Source organism: Helicoverpa armigera, chromosome 13, assembly GCF_030705265.1.
Source record: "Helicoverpa armigera isolate CAAS_96S chromosome 13, ASM3070526v1, whole genome shotgun sequence".
In the NCBI taxonomy this organism is placed as follows: Eukaryota; Metazoa; Arthropoda; class Insecta; order Lepidoptera; family Noctuidae; genus Helicoverpa; species Helicoverpa armigera.
In genome coordinates, this window is record NC_087132.1 from 5641162 (window position 1) to 5664314 (window position 23153).

General features: G+C 33.2%; 2 protein-coding genes across 2 annotated transcripts in view; one reads left to right on the forward strand and one right to left on the reverse strand.

Annotated features, from left to right (window-relative positions):
- Window positions 1-4374, forward strand: part of LOC110371669 (vesicular glutamate transporter 1) — a 43270-nt gene extending 38896 nt beyond the window's left edge. Inside the window, exons 7-13 of the mRNA XM_021328019.3 lie at window positions 130-323; window positions 465-627; window positions 707-814; window positions 915-1100; window positions 1246-1431; window positions 2156-2332; window positions 2487-4374. Coding sequence (XP_021183694.1) covers window positions 130-323; window positions 465-627; window positions 707-814; window positions 915-1100; window positions 1246-1431; window positions 2156-2332; window positions 2487-2684 — 1212 coding nt within the window. The 3' untranslated portion in view covers window positions 2685-4374. The remainder of the gene's footprint in view (window positions 1-129; window positions 324-464; window positions 628-706; window positions 815-914; window positions 1101-1245; window positions 1432-2155; window positions 2333-2486) is intronic.
- A 4908-nt stretch (window positions 4375-9282) lies between these two features.
- LOC110371638 (pancreatic lipase-related protein 2) lies at window positions 9283-21639 on the reverse strand. The gene is made up of 7 exons (XM_049840665.2): window positions 21482-21639; window positions 14248-14377; window positions 13361-13586; window positions 11870-12050; window positions 10718-10909; window positions 10192-10360; window positions 9283-9857 (listed from the first exon to the last, which is right to left on the reverse strand). The coding sequence occupies exons 1-7, from the start codon at window positions 21537-21539 to the stop codon at window positions 9755-9757; spliced, it is 1059 nt and encodes a 352-aa protein (XP_049696622.1). The 5' UTR covers window positions 21540-21639; the 3' UTR covers window positions 9283-9754.
- Between the last annotated feature and the right edge of the window lie 1514 nt (window positions 21640-23153).

Here is a 23153-nt window from a genome sequence, read left to right on the forward strand (position 1 = left end):
ATAGAACTCTTTAATACACTTTCCTATTTCATTCAATTATAATGTATCTTTATAATGTGGGGCAGAATTCTTTGAAATATGTATTTTGTCGTTATGATTTCGTTGTTGAATAGTTTTGTTTGGTTGTAGGGTGTGACGTACCCCTCGTGCCACGGTATCTGGCGCATGTGGGCACCTCCCCTGGAGCGCTCGCGGCTGGCAACACTAGCATTCTGCGGCACGTACGCTGGCATCGTCGTTGGCATGCCACTGTCCGGTTTGCTCACGGATTACATCAGTTGGCAGGCGCCATTCTACTTCTACGGAGTGTCTGGCGTCATCTGGTACACAAAAACATTTTATCATAACTAATATTTGCTTCGAAACCAAATACTTATGTCAATCTAGCTAGACCAATTTTTTACTTGACTGAATAATGTACTGTTTTCTTAGAAGAAGGATACTCAAATATATCTTTTATTCAGGTACGTATTGTGGCTCTGGTTGGTGTTTGAGAGGCCCAGCAAGCACCCCACTATCGCCTCCAAGGAATTGACATACATTGAGCAATCCCTCGGCACAGCTACTCAGGCTGCCATGCCTGGATTCTGGGCGACGCCCTGGAAAGCGTTCGCTACTTCACCACCAGTAAGTGGACATACCAAACGAATCTCTAAGAGATTTGAAAATTTAAAAGCTCTTTATTAAATGACTAAATTATTTTTAGGTGTACGCTATCATCGTAGCGAATTTCTGCAGAACATGGAACTTCTGTCTACTAGTCATATTCCAGTCGTCCTACTTTAACACAAGATTCAACATGCAAATCACAGAGGTAACAGATCTATTTAGTCAATCTGTATTCGTCGTGTTCGTTGTTCCAAAACTAGTGTAAGTTTGAGTGGCTCTTCCTTTATTGTATTTCGTCGTTTCAGTCTGGGTTTGTTGGCGCCATTCCACATTTAATAATGACGTCACTGGTGCCTATTGGCGGCATGATGGCAGATTACTTGCGTAAAAACAACATCATGACTACTACGACTGTGAGGAAACTGTTCAATTGCGGAGGATTCGGACTGGAGGCGTTCTTCTTTGTACTTGTCGCTTATGCTAATAACAAGGTAAGAACATTAGTACATATCTTGAGGGAAATTATTATGGAGGAAGGAAATGAGTCATGTGGAGACTTTCATAACAATACACAAAGTTTTCAAGATGTAAGTTACACATGGTAACATTGAGCTCACTAATGTTTCTTTTTATCAGTACGTGGCGACAATAGAGCTGACGCTAGGCGTGGCGTGCAGCGGCTTCGCCATCTCGGGGTACAACGTGAACCACCTGGACATCGCGCCGCGGTATGCCTCCATCCTCATGGGGCTGTCTAACGGCATCGGCACCATCGCTGGCTTCGTAGTACCCATCGTTATTGACTATATGACGCAGGAGAAGGTAAGAATATTTCTTATAATAAGAAATTTTCTTCCGCAGCCTCAAATAATTGTTATTATTCTGTTGCTCTCTTTTCGACATAGAAGTTTTTTTGAAAACAATATTAAATTCAAAGGACTGTTTTATTAACTCCAATCAGTTTTCAAAGGGGAAATGTTTTTCAATAAATATGTTCTTGAATTTTTATTAGACTGCATCCCCTAATGCAGTGGAGCGGTATCGCTTTCAGGCGCGAACTAGCGAAACAAAAAGGACATTCGCCCGTGGCTAATTTAAAAAAGGAAATCGAGCTCCATGGAGTTCGCGCGCTGAATACGCAATGAGCATTGTGGGTGCGCGACGATGCGTCACGCGGACTCTCGAGCACTTTATTATCGGCCGTCACCGCGCAACATCGCGCACGACTGCCCGCATTGTACACAACTTACTAGATATTTGTTACAGATATGCTTATCTCAAACTTTGAATATCTCGTCAGCTTTTCGGCTGTGAATAATGTTGTTATTGTGTTGCGCTTTTGGAAGTTTTAACACGATTTAGGCAGACAGATGGAAGGTTTTCTTTCAAGTTTATATGTTTTCCGACTTGAAAGATTTCAACATATTATTTTTGGAAAAACATTATTTATTTCATAAACATCTTTTTTATCAAATATTGTTCCGATACCGACAAGAAATAAATAAATCTAGACAAAGCTTTCTTGACACTCCATTATTGTTAAAAGAATCAACTGGAGAAAGCCATAACGGAGTGGCGCGCTGTGTTCCTGATGGGGGCCACAGTGCACTTTGTGGGCATCACCATATACGCGATCTTCGCGTCAGGAGAGCTGCAGCCATGGGCCGAGACTGCGGTCGAAGAGCCGCATGTCATGAAATCTTTAGACCATGAAACTACTTTTGTAAGTACCTTTATGATAAACGCACTCACTCGACTTGTCATTTGTATTTTTTTAGTTATTGGTGGTTTCAGTTCTGACCATTGCTGTTTCATTTGCACTTTGCAAAGTCAGTTTTCATTAAAAAAAATACATTACCTTTCTTTTCGTACCCAAGACGGAGAAGCCATCAGCGCCACTAAAGGGCAGTGAGCAGGCCGGGTACGGCGCCATAGCGCCCCCGCGGCCGCCGGCGCCCGGGGCTCACGTGCCCAACAATCCCTTCGTGTCGGGCGCGCTGTACCAGGCCGAGCCCGTGCAGCCGCCAGCACACGACTACTACGAGGGACCCGACGCGCAACAACACTATGACTAGACACGTCACTGTGACGTCACGACTTGTTTCCTGCGTTTACATTACGACATTACGTCCCTTAGCGCCAACTTCAGTCTTCCGGCTTAGAGGTAGATAGATCATCAATCTACTGTTTGCGAATCAACCTAAGCATATGGAGAGTTAGCAACATTTTTCAGTTCATAAAATAATGTCGAAGACTGTATGAAACAAAAGCTCTCGAAGTTTTGTCGTAATGTAAATGCCAGTTGAAATAGACGTGAGAAATCTTGTCAACATTATCTCTATCTTTAAAGGTAATAGATGAATATTAAAACTTTTACAAATAACTCTGACACCAGTTCCCGGAACAGCGGTTCGCCGTGTGGCTCATATTTTTATAGGAAAAGTATATTGTTCTCATCGTTAGCTTGTATGTTAAATCGTTTAGCGTTTAGGCGTAAATTTATTTATTTATCAAAAACTAATTTCTCGTCGTTTCTGTTACTCATAACATTAAGATTACCAAATCTGAGCTTTATACTTACATGTCACGCTTGAGTTAATCTAATCAGCATCAACTTACGTACCTGTTTTATTAACATTTGTACATGTACAGGTGTATATAAATTATATTGGCATATCACAGTAGAACATATTTAAATTGGTCCCTGGATGGTTTAGCTTAGTAATCAAATTTATAGATGGTTTTGCGTCATAATATCGTACTTAATAAAATTAATGGTTACTATAACATTTCTAGTCCTTGTTACTAAGTTTCATAAAACTGTTGTAAAATGTTTATAAATATTTACGAAATAATTGAATTGTTCAAATTTAGAATTGTATTTAATTGGATGCGTAAATGTATATGTATCATAGGAGTAGACATTGAAATAAAATGTTATTACTATAAAGGGAAGTAATGTAATCATTCTTGTTGATATATTTATTGTTGTTTTTTATGTTTTTTTTTTGCATTATTTGTGTTGAATTTGCAAAGTAGATGTTGAAATATTGTTGTATAATTTTACTATTATATTTTAGTCACGTGTAAATATTAAATAGTGATAAAATAGAATGGAAAACATTTTGATTAAGATTTAATTTGTGATTGTAATGGATATATGAGTGTTTGGCTGGTTGTAAAGAACACATTTCTCTTCCTTTAGCAGCTCTTTCTACACTTTGATAATTTGAACTTCTTGTAATATTCTGCTTAGTCTTGAAAATGAGTTTCTACGTGAAAATAATGGAAGCTACTTTAAATGACTATATTCAATATTTAAATAAAAAAATAACAATTACTGTTTGCGTAATTATTTGGCTTATAAATCGAAATTAAATAAAAAAGATATAAAAAAACAAAAACAAAATTTCGGTGTAGTAATTATCAGAAAGATTTCTTTTAAAAGTTTTTGGCAATGAAATAAGTATAGTTCATAAGGATGTACCCACATAATAATAATGTGATAATATAGTAGATTGGATATTATTACTTGCATCATAGTAGCAGAGCATGCAGCTACCCCTAATAAATTAATTTATTGAGTAGGATAACTTCTTACACCTATACCAACATTATTTTTATTGCACTTTACGACGTAGTATGCACCGACTTGTAGATAGCTAGTGCTAAATATATTAATCTTAAAGAAAAAGTTCAAATACTAAAATGTACATAATTAAAAATACCTTAATATTTGCACACTAATACTCCATTGCTTCGTAGAATACAACACTTATATATTCTTGAACTAGTTTTAACCTGCTATAAATATAATGACATAATCTTCAAATTCTGCACTCCTGATTAATAAATTAAAATAGTAGGAGGCTCATCAAAACAAAAAAAAAATAAGAAATAAAGTAGCTAGTATTATATCGTGCAAGTAAATAAAACGCAAATACATCGCGTGATAGGGTTAAGGCGTATTGACAATAACAGACCGACTGACAGACCGACGATACATAGTTGTAGTCATTTTAGGGTTAATCACTCATGCTGCTCACTGCACAATCCCTTTTAGTTTCATAGTTTTAATTTTAGTGATCGTAAGACAATAATTTACGATTTTGTACGAAAATAATGGGCTCAAAAGCGAAGGTAAATAGAGGACAATAATATCTGACTGGTGGTGTTTGAGACCAACGATCACTCGTTACAATGCGCACTTAGGTAATGGTTAAGAAATGGAAGAAGCATAGGTACTCTTGCCTTATTGCCTTGCTTATTTATTTATTTTTTTATAAATATTCCAAAACACCTGTAACAAGTAAAGTAACTGAATAAATGGACGTGCAAATAATTCCTTTTAAATAAATAATTCATGAGATGCAAGAATTTATTGACTAAAACCAAAATAGGTTGCCGATAGTTTTTGAAACGCATGAAATTAAAACTTAGCAGAAAAATTTAAATAATATCGGTGATTCAATTGAACATTTGAAAAAAAAAACAAATGCAACAAACAAAATCTTATAATAGATTTGCTTGTATATCTAAAGTCAGAAGTAAAAAACCTGCAATCATGAGTAGGAACGTTTGACCTAATAATAAACCTTGTATATAAAAATATATATTATATTTAAATATAAAATAAACAGTACTTATAGTATCTGCGACAGTGACGAAGGACATAATAATGTAGCTACTTAGATATATTCGTGTAGGTGTAACAGTTTGTTGGACATGGGTGAGAATTATCATCTCGGATCCGTTTCATTTCAGTTATATATTACTAAGTGAACACAAATAGTCACAGATTAAGATAATTATTTAGTTTTGAAAAATAAAACCGCTTTTCCTCGGGAATAATCACTGCTTCTTATTTGCCAAACATCATCGTAATTGTAGAATCTTTCACTCATTAAAACATTCACTCTTATGTAAATCGCCGTGTGAGCACGGTTCATTTTATTTTTGGACTCACATAAAATAAATTGCTTAACAAAAAATAACGACGTAACATATAACATCTTTTATATATTTTCATATCAAATAACCGAATTTAATTTTAAAATATTTTTTATATAACATTAAATTATAGACTTAATTAATTATATAGTATAAAGCAAAGTCGTTGTTTTAAATAATCTCTACGCCGTCAATTCTGTGATGTAAAAATACTTTGACTAACTTTGAAAGGAAATAATTGAGTGTGTAGTGATTTGTATCTATTTATAAATAAAATCTCCTATTCTTATGTTAGCGATATTAAATCAGTTAAAATGGTTAATAGCCGAAAAGAAAGTAAAAATCAGGGAAAGATATAATCGCTAGAAGGTTGACTTTCAAAAATTTTAGTCTTTGGTTTAAGTACGTCGAACTTAGATATTGATTGATAAATAAGTGTAATCGCATATCACTGAAACTTACATTTAATATCTTACCTCATAATTAGAAACATGATCTTAACAGTTTTAATAAATTAGTAGTATCAATTTTAAAGCTGACAGGCAAACAGGTATTTTCGTGTTAATTTAAAGTATGTTGGCCGGGGAATGTGCATAGAATAATATAAGGACTGTTTGAAGACAAGTTGTATAATATACTTAAATATAATATGTATAATATTTCTAATGATAATTTTCACAATGTCCAAAGCTATGGCGGAAAGGGTACGGATCCCCCACGCACTTGTTGACGCGCGCACACTATACTCTGTGAACGAGTTATATAAAATTAATTATAATAAGTAACATTGTATACAGTTTTTTATGCTACGTTTTTAATGTCTTGCAGTGATTAACAAAAGTAAAAAAAATAATTTCTTAATACAATATTTATATAAACGGTTTTAGTTACAAACGTAATTTAATAAAAAATTACTTAGAATTTTGTTTCATGAATACTTTTCTCGTATTAAATACTCAAAATCGCTGCGAAGAAGTACAATAATATAAAATTAAGATATTCAATAGGCTTATGATAAGACAATAATATTAAACGGGGTGATCTCACTCTATAAGGCTGTGGTGACAATAAAGCTTGATAAAGCGACCCTTAGCTGTAAATATATAACAATAAATAAGACAATACTTTATAATTAGGTATACTAGTATTAATATGACAAATAAATAATTTTAAGTTTTCATAAATATATTCATAAAAATAATTTAACATCTGCAATATTTTTATTATATTAATTTGTGGTGTAGAAAAAGACAGTTCAAAATTTTATTTCCTATATTTTTTAATTTTATAGTATGTATGGTGTATGTATAAATATGCAATAATTATGTTTATTTGTATCTGTACTGCTAATTTTTACGACTTCATAATATATATTTTTACATAAGTATTAGAAAGGGCGGTGTAGAAAGATAAATAAATAAAAACTAGTTTAAATTAGGTTAGGTATTACTTGCACGGAAGCACTGTCACAAGTCAATTATTGATTAGGCTCATGTTTAAGGATTTGCTTTCAAAGTCCTGTTAGTATCGACGCTAAATGATTTTGTAAATATTTTGTGTCGCTTCTTTCACAGTTTGTAGAAAAGCTACGCGTAACTTTTAGTTGGCAGCTGATTTCTTTTAAGCTACATATGGAAATATTATTTGATAGAGTTTACTAAATGGTTTTAGAATCCATAAAATATGGTTCGAAATATAGATCACAAGAAGCGAATAAAAATAACTTAGATCATCGCAGTACCTGAGCATATGAACCTTATCCGTCACAATCTCTTTCGCATATGGATTTTAAAACCGTAATATTACCATAGGTTTGCAATTAGATATGGCAATATTTATTTCAGCTGAGACCTCATAATTTTGATCTATGTTAGGTTAAATAAGTATACGGAAGTAGTGCCGGTTACGGACGCATAAAAACGGTAAACTCACTGAATTTCATCAAATAATAAACCTTTTACCTACAAACAGAACAAAGAAAATTCAAATTAAAGTAATGTCAATGCTATTGGAATACGTATTAACTAATAGTCTGTTAGAATACCCAGTGTATAATATTTCATTGTTTAACCGGCACTGCGGATTAGACTTCGCTTTTTGACAATAATATTTTATGCTAGAATAAAGTTGCAAGCAAAAGTTCAGTTTCAATCTGGCCTATTAAGATTTAGTGTGTACATAATGGCGTAGAATAACAACATTTATTACATAATAACACAGTATATAATAACGGTAAATCCTAAAGCACTCCCCTTAGGGGAAAAGTACTAGTGCCACGAAAATTTTAAGAAAATTTCGTCTCATACCAGCCAAGGGAATAACCGTTTAATTAGGACTTATTATAGATACTTAATTAGACTAGAGCTAAGAAAAAATAAAGATTATGAGATTATGTAGCAGATTGGCAGGAGATTGTATGATAAGATAAAAATTGCTATATTAAACTTAGGTAAGTAATTCTAAGTAAGATAGAGTGAGATCCTTTGACAGCTTAGGATATTAAAAAAAAAACAAGTTAGTAGTAGTAAGACAGAAGCATAACAGGCGCGAATAGAGTACTTTAAAATTACTTTCAAATTGTATATCGTCATTCAAGTATACATGTATTTTCACGTAAGTAAAACTCTTTTTTATTTAGGCATTAATTTACCTAACGTAAGAATGTTATAAACTTTTATGTAGGTATGCTTTTTCGTCTGACTAAATTCACATAACTCGTAGATCATCATTAGTATTTATTACTGAAGATTTAATTTAAAGGAAGGGCAATGTGTACTTGGACAACTCCTATGATACAACGATTGTTACTTACTCTAACCTGACGTCATTAATTAAGATTTCTTTATAGTTTGTAATACTTTGTAGTTAATTACTACCTGCATTTGAACAGCTCATTTGTACTGATTTTAAATGTTTTTGAAAAGTGAGCTCCTTTTTCGTTTAATGTTCGATTTTTCATACATGTTCCAAATTGAAAATTGCGATTATTTGCTTAATATGAACGATTTTATCATTTGTGCATCAGAGTGCAATAAAGTTAAATAAATATGTATACTTTTTTTCTATTTCTAGATCGCTAAAGATTTAATGGAGCTTATTTGAGTTTCGTTTAAAAATAGATATTTGTAAGATTATAATATTATTATAGGAAAATATAAATGTAAATACTAACTTATTTATCCGTCTGTCATTCTTCGTAAATGTTAATTAGAAAAATATTATTTAAAAAGAAAATCTAAAACTTTTCTTAAAGGAATTAATGCATTGATTTGAAACTTTCTAGAACATTGGAACTATTCTGATAGTTCAATAAGTGGATTTTTACGTTTTTGATTAACGTATCTATTATTACTTAATAAATTAGGCTAAGATTTATCTTTTAACGGTTGTTCCTTTTTTACTTGTAATTGATCTAATTCTGATCTCATAAATGCACCATATGTAGTGTGTAAAATATTTGTTAATGATTAATTATCACTGTTCTGTAGAACATAATCCGTGTATTTCTATTAAATGTGCTTGCTGTTACAATTGTACCCTTTTGTCGTTTCAAAATGGTAACATTATCTTCCCGAATATATGTTTTAAATTTATTTACTGTTGTTTTAATGATTTATTGGACTCATTTATTTTAGGTAAGACAAATAATCAGATGTTTTTGATATGGTACATATTATGATATAAAAAGAAAGGGTTGGCAAAAAAAAAACGCTTCAATCCCTTTGAAATCCTCTTTAATCCTAAGTAAAAGTATTATCACAAATTTCTTAAATAAATCAATAAATTAACACTCATTTTGAGTAACTACACAATCATATCCAAAGATACAATAACGGCGGTGATTTATCAGAAACATTTCTTTCCCAAAAATAAGTATATTAATTACCAATGGGTATTTTTTTTTACCACAATTTACGCACTCATTTCAGAACTTAGTTCAATAGTTTCAAATGTCTTATATATTTATTCCTGTTTACATTAGAAACATTTATATTTCAAAGCAGTTGCTAGGAACTGAGATTTAAGTATTCCTAGACAATCAATTTCTTACTACGGCCTACCAACACTCACAATAATTTTCATTATTCTTAATAAGTTAATCTACTTATATTAAAACCCCGACAAAAATGGCTAGCTACTTAATTGAACACCTAAGTTTTGGTAAGTTTTATTTTTCTAAGTTAAAGTAACATCATCAACTATAGGGGGTGATTGAACGGAGTCTTCGAGATTTGCCCGGGAAACCTCTCGCGTATGGCGGCTTAGCGTTCGTCGTCACATAGTAGACACCTCTGGCACTGAAACAAAAGAGGCTTTATTAATTTTAGTGTACTCTCAAGTCAATTTGTCTCAACAAGTAATGCATGCAAGAAAAAAATAAGCACTTTTAGCTTATTAAAAACATTAAAGACCTCGTCTTACTAAAAAACCTCAAAATCGAAAATAACGTATTGGTGATTAAAAGATACTTATTTAATTCTGAACAAAGTCTAACACTTCCTGAATTTCTTCCTGAATTTTCACTAAGACACCATTAAAACATACTCAAATTTGCCCGGACTTGAATTGCTGAAACATCTTTACAGTGACGTAATTGCCGAGCGATTTACCCCAATCTCGCAAAGCACTTACTTGTGACTGACATGTTCGCCCATCAGCACATACTCCGTATCCTTGGGCTCACACCACCCGATGAGGTACGAGAACAGGCTTGAACAAGGCCCCGCCCAGAAACCAGCTCGGCTGTTGATCGACTCTATGAAGTACGGGGTCACCTTGGTATGGTCGCATGAAAGGGTTTCTGGAAATTAAGAATTTTTACTCAATTAACTGATATAGGAAGTTATTGATGAGGTGTAAAGCGCCCTCTATGTGCAAAACTTAAAATAGTTACCTAAAGTAGCAATAGGTGGCGTGACTGTCGATTTAATGCGAACTCTGTTGTGAATTAGGTGAACAAAATTGAAAGTGAAATCTTTGTACAACTGTGCCCTCAAGTGTTGAGGGCGGAGGGAGTATGGTTAGTTCCGCAACTTAATAAGAGAGGGCCGAACCCTACTAGCCCCCTTGTTAACGAGGGCCTATTCAAACTTTACTCATTTTTAATATAGATGTTTTTGTAATATAATTTAGAAACAAAATATATATAAATTCTTACGGAATATAGTGTCATGAGCACATCCAGGCTGGCTGGAGCCACCGTTGACGTAGAAGTCAGCGTGTCCATTGGGTCCCCACTGGCCGAGGATTCCAGCCCCCGTGTGTAGGATATCCACAAAGTGCGCGTCTGTGTAGTCCAGGTCACGGGAACGGTTGGTGCCCATGTAAAACAATATGGTAGGGTCCAGACCTGGAAGATAATTAAAAGAAATCGTTGATAAGCTAATGCTTAAAAATGTGTAAACAAGCATCAATAAGTTGAAGCTATGCTATAGGCACCTAAGGCATCTTTACATCCAACAGTTAAATTCACCATGAGTCAACACAGATAATACTAAAAGGAAAAACATTTAAATCTAGTGTATTCTACCTACGCTATTTTTCAATTTCAATGTCACCCAATCCCTTATGTGTTTACGTAAACGAATGTTGCATAAAATCTTGTTTTCGCTCAAGTCAGGAAGTTATTCGAAACGAGTTTTGGTGATCACGTTTGGTTTAAAGTGCAATGAGAATAACTTTGCTGAACAACATTCTCCGTCTGGTAAGTTAATAATAAAAGAACTCCAACAATTCCAATAATTACTCGTTGGAAACCTTTAAAAACTACAGCTGAAATCCTTTGATACCCGTGTTTGACTTCATATGTACGTAATACATTTCAGTTGCCCAGTCTCAATTTTACGTATTGTAAAATGCTACATAATCAAGGTTCATAGTTAGGTCATAATCAAGGCCTAAATACAGCTAAAAATACCAAATGCACCATGCGTGAGGATAATATTACAAGTATCCATGACTTCTTACAATTTTATGTAACCTCAATATAATATAAAATCTTCAGTCATTATTTTAATCTCACATAGCCTCTTATTTACTAAGGACACTTGTGATTGACATTGTAGGGGTTAAAGTTCTTTGCCCATTATTTATTTGAACACTGATTGTTTTCTGAAAATTCCTGCGAGGACAAGAGAAACAATTAGATTGCAACCAAGTCAATTGTCGAAAGCTCCTATTCTATAGTCCTGCCTGCCCCATAAAATTTTACATAAGCCGTTTTCCGCGAAAGAGTGGTAACCAATCTGATATTCGTATTTATAATTCGTATCGTATTTAATTAGAGTATTGATCTACAATAACTTCTTACCGGTGATTCTGCCAAGTTTCCCGTTGCCCAAGTAGTTAGCGACCAGGCCAAGTATATGGGCGCCCACACTGTACCCGATGGTGTGAAGCTTGTCGGGCGCTACTGACTTGACGGGATGGTACTGTAGGTACTCCACCAGCTGAGCAATGCAGAGGCCAGCGAAGCGAGGCGCCCACTCGATCTGAAAAGTTAGGAATAAACGGTCAAAAATCTACGATCTATCTATGTTGTGTATCTGTGTTTTATTTTTGCGTTGCTTTACCAACAGCCACTAAAAATTTGCAACATTTTTTCGCTCTTCGTCAATGCTTTACCGAAAATAATGGAATTACGTATTTCAGTGTAAGTTTTGTACATTCAATACACTTAAACCTATCGATTTTTTGGAATTTGGACTATTACACAATACCATTACAAGTATTTGTATGAGGATCAGGTCTGCCAAAATAGAATTATAGTGCCAAAGGCTTTAACTGTTGACTTTTCCTGTTGTGATAATGAAAAAATGTAAGCTATGTAGGTGACTTTGCAAAAAACCACGTAAAGATTATTACCGCATACAAATTGGGGTCACAAAAAATGGCTTGTTATATAACATTACGGTAATATCTACATGTTATTGTATCTCTTACTAACGGTTCAATGAGGATGACTGCGCTTCGAATACAGTTCAACTTCAAATGTTACGAAACTGTTTTTAAATGGCAATGAAAAAGTCACATGTATCAACCTATTTGCCTACTTTTTAGTTTTGTACATAGGAGAAATAAAATAAAAAAGAAAGTTATCTTTTCATAAAAAGTTAGGAATATGTATAGTTAGACTAACCTTCACATACGACCTATTTTCATGATTCGTGTATAAACCTTTTTGTTAAAGCTTAAATGTCGATGGCCGTATTTGTGCAAAAAAATCTGAGATGCCATTAGATAATTTTTTTTTTCACTTCTTTTTATTTTTATATAGCATCGCTATTTTTGTATACGTTTATAAACTCTTTGTTTACAATTATTGTATTAATCTGTGCCATTTCATTTTATTTCGTTTTCATTTGATAAATATACATACTTTAAAAAGAAAAGTAGGATAATTTTTATTCCTTAATTCAAGATCAATCTTAATAGAAAGATGATCGTGAAATGTAAATTAAATTAAGCCACATCTGGCTTAATTTAATTCATTGCAAGTGTTTGTTTGACCATGAATCGCGCTTAAAAATTGTGTACGTTAGCTTCAATGAGTTTGTACGCACTTTTGTTAACTTGACTTTACACTTAACGGTTTAAGTAATCATTATGTTTACATAACAAAGTCGGGCTAAGTTACAGCTGCATATTCATTTTACTTCATTCCCTCATATACTATTATTTGAAGGTGGCACACAGTTCGCACTATTCTTCTCTATTAGATTTTATTATAACATTCACTCTGCTTCCCACGCATGAAACATCACCTATCATTAACCATAAATAAAATAATGAAAACACATACCTGACTTAGACACGGTTCCTTCACAAGAGATCCATAGTCCACTATAATGATATTATAGTTCCCTTTGGTAAAGTAGGCTTTCCTCATGTCAGTACTTGGTGAGAGGTTCCGACCTCCTCCGAAGCCGTGCACGACGATCTTCGTAGGATGTTTGGTGTTAAATCTCGAGTACGTTAAAGAGTCATTGTCGAGCGTGTTTATTAGTTCACCCTTTTCTTGAGTAGTCCTGAAAATACAACGAATATATTAATTTTATTAAGGGTTTATTGACCTACAAAAATGTAGTGACGCATTCATATTATGACTCTAATATAATATAAGACCTCTTTTAATGATAAATGTATAAAACTCCTTTGTAACATTCCGACGTGTCACTGGCCATTATAGTAGAAAAAATTGACAAGATGCCATTAGATAAAACTTTTTTATTTTACTTTTTTGTTGGTTAATGGCGTTCTTATTTTCTTTTGTAAAATATAAACCAGTTTTACTAAAATAATAAGAAACTCCTTGGAAAAAATATGGTAGTTCTTTTATGGCGAAGTCCACGAAATCTGTTAATATTTTTCTTATTCATCAGTTCATCATGAATCTTTGCTATAAAGTTATCAAAATAGACATCGACTATTGTTAGTTTTTTTAGTCGCCATCATCGTCTAGTAGTTATAATTGTTTATTATGATACATAACGTCGCTCTCTGGATTTCACCCGTGGGAATATTTATGTTAGTAAGTTAGTAAGGAAATTGTTTCAGCATACTTTTTCATAGTAGATAATCGAGATCGAATCATAAATAATAGTTGTGACTTCATCTTGTGAAGTTTTCATACTTTTATTATAATACTTCTATTGTTCTGAACATTTTGTATACAATTTGTGCAGGTACCTGGTATATAGAAAAAACTGCATTTTGGGGTGTGGACATCGATACGGCGGCGGTATACATGATGTGGTGTTGAGGAGATCTCTTACTGACTGCGGTTTCTTCTGCGGAGCTTCTTCTTGACCCTTTGTTCCTGTAATAAGAATTTTGTAAGATTTATTTTTGGGCTTGACAAGAGGTAGGAATAACGTTCGGTATAAAAACTCTTTTGTTACAACCTCCTTGCGTTTGTCTATTGATGGTATAACTAGAAAAAAAAAACAGATCTTTCACTATACTTTACCGATATTTGGTTATAATGACTAGTATGTGTTAATTGGTGTATTGATCAATGAAAACCGTGGCTTCATGCTATTTACATTACAAAGAAAAATAAGAAGCTTTACATTTTACTGGTATAGTCAAGTAAGTACTAAAACTATGATGTATCTTTGATTGCCCGTTCCTCATAGTTAACTCTCAATAAAAAACGGATAACAATCAAACTTATTTATATACAACTTAAGTCTTTCTTCCATACCTCATTACAATCACAATGCTTTTTCTTTAAATACAGTTCTGGAACATTACTTATTAAACTGAAGGTCGTTAGGAGGATATTTGCGAGCGAAGACGCGGCAAGTTTCATGCTCTGATTACGCCCTACAATTCTAATTCGAGAACGTTTTTCATCTCTTATGATTGTTACGCGAATTCGTCATTATGTCAAAGAATATTTGTTGTCAATTTTCGCCTTTTATTGAGACAAAAGGTTTATGTAATACGTGAATGCTTTTTCATTGTTATTTCTGTAGGAACAAAGCTTTGTTGTCTGCGACGTTCGTTTACTGGCTATTTGTTATGTGTGTATTATATTGCAGTTGAGTGATGCAAGAACGTTTACGGATTTTAAGTAGAGGTCAATATACTCAGAAATATTTGAAATTCGCAATACAACGTTTGTTTCAGTGCACGCATAAAAGACGTAAAAAATAAATATACTTATGATGAAGGTGGTAGTATTTTTTTCATAAAGAACCCTTCTTTTCTACTTGTTAAATTAGGTTTGTGTACAAGTAATAATTATTATGATATTTGTAAATACGTTTAATAGAAATTTAACTTAGTCGGTAAAGTCGAATTAAAAAATAACGCATACTGACAGATAAATCAACAAATAATAAAATGAATCTATTGTTGAAATAAATAGAACCTAGTACCTGTTATTCAACAAATATTTATTATCAGTTTGTAGTTCATGTTTATTATTTTGAATTATAATACCTTATAATTATTTTATGTACCTAGTGCGTTATCTAGTCTTGAATATTATTTTATTTAAAACAAAAGAGGCGAGTGGTCGTCATTGATACCGCAATAGTATCGAGTCGGTTCTTTCGTAAGTACCAATAAACGTTAAGTTTAGCATTCGTGTGACCTCCTTTTTAAGTCAAATTATTTAATTTTAATATTCGTTTCAACTTGAACATGATAGAGATTGATTTGTACTAGTAAGTTCCATGGTTATTGAAAGGGAATTGAATATTAAGTCTGATGGCGTTATCAAGTATTGGGTCAGGTACCTACTTAGTTACCATTTACTGGCTTACCCAATTAATTGTATTTTTTTACATAAAAATGTGTTACTAGTCTACACTACGATTGAAATATTTCATTGTTTGACATGAATGGGCTCCGAAACCACTGAACCGATTTGAATAAGTTTAAAGACGTTTGTCTCAATATAAGAGTATTATAACAGACGTGATTGTTCTATACTATTCTATCCTTTTAGTTTATTATGAAAAAAAAATACGCAATATAGCCAAATTAAGGGCGGTTTCATCATATATTTTGTCATTCATTGTGCTTGTACTGCATGCATACCTAATGCGATATGCCTACACAACGCACAATTTCAAAATGGTATTGTATGAATGAAGTGTGATCAGAGGCTATCATACAGCTGAAAGTAGGAAGATATTGCAATGTTTATGGAAAGAATTTGCAATCCACACCAGTTTGATGCGTCGCATACGAAATTTTCCTCTCATACGCAATAATATATTGTGTAGTAAAATTACAAAATGGTGTACCTAACCAGTAAGTGTTGCGTTTCCAAGTTAATTACGTTCCGCCGACGAACGACACTGGAATGCAACTAAAATTACGTTAAAAGACATTTCGAAGTCAAATAGTGGTGTATGGGTGATGTAAAACGATACATAAATGTATATAATTCTGCTCGAAAGTCTCCCATGGCCTTGCAAGTAAATTATACGTATTTTCAAAATTGTTTTGTATTATATTAATAGATTTAAATTGAGGTAGTAGTAGTGAGGTTAGTTGACGAGGTTGGTAATGCAATGATGTTACATGTATTTTCAAGCAAACTTGAAGTGATGTAGAAATGGATTTCAAATGACAAGTATAGATAGTTTCAATGAAATTTAACGTTAATTAGCTTGTGACCTTAATTAAATGAAGCACAGGCTATATACATGGAAAATTATAAATGTTGAAACAGATTTCAATATACCTACTATTAATTTTGACATACGACGTTCACATGTTGTACAGGGACAAAAATGTTCTTGATTATTTAAATGTTAATAATTGCAACTAGGATAAAATAGTACCCATTTATATAGTTTCCCAAATATAGGCACTAATTTCGATGGCACGTTTTCTATCGAATCTACTGATTACACTTAAATATACTTAACTCAATCTCTTGATTACCTACTTGTCTTGACGGAAAAAATATTATAAATGCATGCAATGCATCCACTGTATAATTACTTCTTACGTAGTTGAAGTATGTCTTAACATTTTGACAATCTGAAGTCAGTACAACAATCCCATTTACTTGCTTTTAGACCTTCTTATACTTCTTTTGCAGCTTTTTCCTTAAAAACGAGACCTAGTGGTCTTGTTTTCCGCATTTCTACGCGGGAATATTGATTATCAGTGGATATTAAGTTTCCTACGGAACTTGAATGGTAAGAAACATGACAATCGTCGAAAGGTAAGCGCACACAGGTTGCATAATCATAATGAACTAGATTATGAGTTCACATCGAAGGCTCGGTGGAAAGTACAAGTGAAGCGATTGAACAGTGAAAGCGTTGCCATGCTTGTAACCTATCGCACTGTGACTCACACCTAACCAATTAGACTCTACCCTTAATTTCCTGCAATTAGTACGCGCCGGTAGATTATTTTACACTGGTCATATGTGCGATGTTTTGTAAGGAGTCGCGACAACAATGTTGATTTCTTGAACCCATTATGTGTGAATCTAAGTTATGTTGTGATGTGTTTCTTAGATTGATAGATGAGATTTATTACACATCCATACAATATTATTACCAACACTTAACGGTTGTGTCGGTAATTAAACATTCCTATTGTTGTATTGTGGCTTTGAGAGCGTCTTTTACTACTATTTGGAATTATATGTTTCATAAAGTTAAATAACTCGTTTTACGTCTTTTATTTAAATATTGATCCTTCCACTCTGCGTCCTCATTGATACGCCTGGTCATGCACGAGCGCTGGTTACCTATGCATTCGACCTTTTTGAAGGAGCCAATGAAATCAATCTACGTCCTTCTATATTTCTTAATTCGTCATTGCTTGATTTATAACTTTGCCAGAATGAAGACAATATAAATTATAAATTGCACCAAATGTGTTCGAGAATTTTCCTAAACAGATTCTTAGACATCACACGTAGTAACAGTTGATGAATAAGTTGCGTAAATGGAATGCACGCATGGTCGACCTGCGGGCTGCGGCTAATGTAATAAGACTGCTCATAACATCCACGATTTCTTTCGCAATATCCATCAGAAGTATTTGTCGTACGACTATATCGGACGTTGCGGAATCCCGTACATATTTAATCTTAAGGTCATCACTTAATGAATGACCTCTAATATTTAACACACAGTTCTTAGTTTTAACCTAATATCTTTGTGGCATTTTGGTCGAGCCGATTAGATATTCCGAAGGTATTTCGCATTAATTAAAGCGTTTTGAAAGGCGTAGGTATAACTTTATATTCTGATTGCGTTTTTGGTAAGCCTTCTAGCTTGGTACTTGGAATAAACACCTATCTGTGATTCCTTTAATAACAGTAATTTAACTGACAGGACACATCAACTTAAATTATTCATTGATAGAGCGTATTCTTCAATATGTATTTTTGTCTAGAAAATACTTCGACATCTACAGCTATGGAATATCTAAATTTGTGATCGACCAAAGTCTGGTACTTCACTAAAATGTGGTTTTAAAATGAACTCGAGTACTGACATTACCCGTGTGCTAGTTCTCAAACTACCACTTAGATAATTATATCAACGATCACTCCATTCAACTCCACTTTGTTGCTGCATTTGTAACCAGCTAAGATTTCGTACCATATATCACGATATCACATAGGTCATCTCTTGTTACGTGAAATACAAGTAGACTAGTCAATTGTAAAACATATATTTACCAACTATACCAACAGGAAAACAAGTGTAAGTAGGTAGGTAGTTACCGTGCATCGAAATGTTGTTAATTAATTAAGTCATTACAAGTCCACCCTTCTTCGTAATAGGTGCCCGAAGCGGGTTTAGCTGGCACCGAATATGTTGTAACAAACTTGTAAGGTCATTAACATAGTAAACATTGAAATTGTTTAGTTAACTACTATCAACAAATATTGCGAAATAACTAACAGTAGCTTTTCACGGTCAGATTGTCGATTATGCAATTTAAGGTCATCAAGTGTTTAAAAAAATAGGAATGCCAATTATATAAGAACCGTTTTAGACAGTAATTAAATGATTATGATCTAGTAGGAATATTTTTGTGATTGACCTTTTACAAATTGTAACTTCAATGTTCTTTCACGCACATATTTAAGTAGGTAAATGGAAATATTGACCACTTTACCTGGGTATTTACGTTACCTAAATGCTCAATCTCTAATAACTTTTGTTTATAATTCCCAATAGGCTTCTGTGCAATGTTATCTACTCTAATCACAAGGTTATTGAACGAAATGTAGAGGTTATTCTTAGATAGCAATTTTACACATTTCGTTATTTTTCCTCGTCGCGAACCTGTCCGAAAATTGCATTGTTCGTGCCTATAATTTCCACCATTGTAATCATATGTTATTTACGGCGGCCTTGACCCAAAGACTTCTGTGACCCAATGGAGAATAAGATTGTCATTTCGTCTACAATTTATAGGTACAAGTTTAAAAGCTTTAGCTTGTAAAGGTGCGTCTGGGTCGGGGATTATGAAAGTAAAATGCTAACCTTTAGTTACATAATAATGTAATTAATCAACTGTCCTTTTGAGATCCACTCAGATGTAATTGAGTATAATCAGTGACTCGAACATTTAATAGAATTTAATAGATATTTCATTAATCGCTAATTACTCAGAAAACCAGAAGCTGTAACTTATTAGTGACTATAACAGGCTCTGCATTACAATTGACCAAAGTAAAATTAATTACCATTTAATTGCTTTAAATTAACTGTTCAGTTCAAAATTCCCAACCACATAATTTAAAACACTTATTATACGTATTATATCATCAGCTTTTGTTTTAAATGAATAAATGGTTCATTAATTTTCATCAGATTTTTCTTGGAGTTTCTCTCCAAGATATATTGGAAGCGAGACCATTTTGTGTAGCTTACATTTGCTGGCTTTTCATCTGATATTTACATTACATATTTAATTAATCTACAAATACCTATTTAAATAAATAAAGAGAGAAATTACATTCATCATCAGTTATTTTATTGACGACACTTCTCGAAACAATACGAGGTAAAAAGTAAAGTGGCACGTTTATCAGCCTAATGTGACAGAGACCGGATTGGGCAACTCGAGAGTGGGTGAACGATCTTATGCAACGAGAATGTCGGTCGAGCCACATTTCGGAAGTAGCCATTGTGCGAAGACACACCTGCGATTCAAGCGTGCTCCGCGGTTCAAGATAGGCGGAACTCGCAGATCATCTTTGTTTACTTTGGATACTCTCACAGGATTCGTTCCAAACAAAACTTCTTTTTTGTACAGAATGTATCTGTTTTTTTAAATTCGTCTCTGACCTTGAGTAACCTTGAGTGTGTTTCTAACGCAGCACGAAGCTACTGTGCAGGATATTAAAAATGTAACTTTTTAATTAAACACTGTAGAAATCAGTTCTGAGGCATTTTCATAATGTTTCTTTGTGTATCAAGTACATTCCGACGATAAATTGTCTATGTCAAGAGTAAACAAGGAATATGAAGTCACTTATTTCATATTCTTAAAAATAAAAAAGTATCATCAATTTGCGTAGCACGCAGCATCTCTACGCGGATGAGGAAGCCGATCGGGCGGTTACAGCAAAACAAACTTAACGTTATTATGCAATGAGTACACTATCAGTTGTAGGTTACGTCGGTGCATAGCTGCGGTAACTTGATGCAGTTCGCGAAACTTCTCAATAACAACAAAAAACTTAAAATATTTTATAACTTTATCCTTACATGTAAATTGAGCCCAAAATATATGGAAGGCAATTAAGTATCGTTCTATAATGGCTTAAAGCTTTTGAGATATTTTGGGCAGACCAAAGGATTTTTATGACTGGCTAATGATAAGGAAAATTTAAGGATTCAAGAAAGGCCTTTGAACTGCACTAAAAATACAACATACCTACCTAATTATGGTAAAGAAGCATTTCCAATTTCTTATATTGGAAGTGGAAATGAATATGAGAATACATATGGGGGACAAAGTACTTATATGCAGAGGACGTCTCCAGGAATTTGCGATCGAGGAAACAGTGATCGTTTTGGTGTTCCTTTATAAAAAACTGTTTTTTTTTTTACTGTTATCTTATTTTCCTTTCAAACGACTTTTAGAGATCACATTGTGTGACAAAGGTATGAATTGTGAATAACAATTTTAATACCTGCTATAAGTAAAGGACCTCTTGTAATTCTGAATTAAGCAATACTTACCTACGTTATTTTAAGCTTTATTATTTTTTTATTGGTAGTAAAATAATATTGTTATGTCTTAGTGACGATGATTAACAGCCATGACCCCTATAAGCAACAAAACGTAAACAAAGATTTGCTTTAATGCACAGAGTTTAACATCCGTCAAAGAATTGTTTTATTATTAAAGAAATAAATGACCTTTGTATTTTAAGTTAGTACGCTCCTAATTAAAATCATAATTAACTTACCGGATATTTGCAAGGCAGTTATTCCAACTAAAACCAACCACTGTGCACATGTTACCATTTTTGTTTACAAATTGATTATATCAAAATATTTTTTATATAAATAACGTAGCTACTTTTAAATTTAAATTTTCAAATCACAGAAAAAATATCACAACATGAAATTATTTTTTTATATTTTTTTTACCGATGCACTGTTTACGTTATTAAAAAAATAATTTATTTTAGTGTTGTGTTTGAATGCGTGTACCACGTGCGTACTCCGAGCGGGTACTGAACAAGCGAAAGTGTTTGCGTGATGTTGACCCTCGCCATGCGACTTCCCCCCTTTTGCATAACAACACTGCGAATTTGACAAGAATTCGGTACAAATTCGTGCTCATCTTTACTAATTAATTATCAATTTAAATGTAAATATTAATTATTAATATACGAAAAAAATATTTATTACCCAACACATATTTCTTGGATTTATAATGTTATTTCTTTTAAGATGAATATAAAAATATCCTAAGATAATGTTGGTGACAAAAGTTAAAAATTAAAGTTCGATTATTGCCATTCATACAAACAGATAGAGGGAAAAAGGTCTACCAAATGCAAACATGAATAATTTATTGGTTCTCCAAGTTAAAAGTAAATCAGTTACATAAACCTGAACGGCTTCTTAGAATTCCGACAAAACGCTATTTTATTACATAAGATACGATATTAAAGTTTATTATAATTGGGCTCCATTTTTTACGTGCTGCGAAGTTGACTTCTCTTTATAATGTAAATTTTATTGAATTATTATTTTATTACAAAGAAATGCCCCACATTTGTCGCTTGTGTGGGATTATTTATAATGATCAACCAATTTGATTGGGTTTTCCTCCAAAATATCCGCGTCAGGCGTCCTGTGGGAATCCGGATAAAAAGCTTATAGCCTTCCTTTTTAGATGGGCTATCTCACACTGAAATTATTTTTCAAATTAAATAGGAGAATAGGACGCACAAGCAAACCAACAAACTCTTTAGCTCTATAATATAAAAAGTTATTATTCGGTGAATTATGAATGTTATAATTTAACTCAAGTTCATTGTTTTCTAGTATGTATTAGTTGTATAATTACATTGTCAAGTGTTATTATTCATTGAACAATTAGGAAACGTTTATGCATATAAAGATGAGCCGTATTAACCAACGTGCAGGCTTACAATAGGCATTATTCCAAGGCATGAACTGACATGGTAACCTGTGAACCTATTGCACGTTGCATCACTATGATATTACCGTGGGTTAGCGATATACCTACTCGTCTATGAATATCGAGTATCGGATGTCAGCAGATCGAGATGTTGCATATCTATGGATGTCGGCAATCCGAGCGATACTTATTTTGTTTCATATCGATAATTGCAATCGAGTGCAATCGTGTCTTAAGATGCAGGTGTTTCGTGTTGATTTATTTTGTTTTACATTTGTATTAATTAAGTGCGGTTTTATTCATTTGTTATAATGACTGTTGGTAGCAATGAGGTTCCATTCAGTGTAGCATAGTGTAATAATTTCTCGGCCCTTAGAAGCACCTATGAATTGAATGTTTTGGATATAAAGAAAAATATCTTATCTGAACCAAGACAGATACTATTCAGATCTTTTGTTATTAAATACTTATCAAAGCGTGAGAAC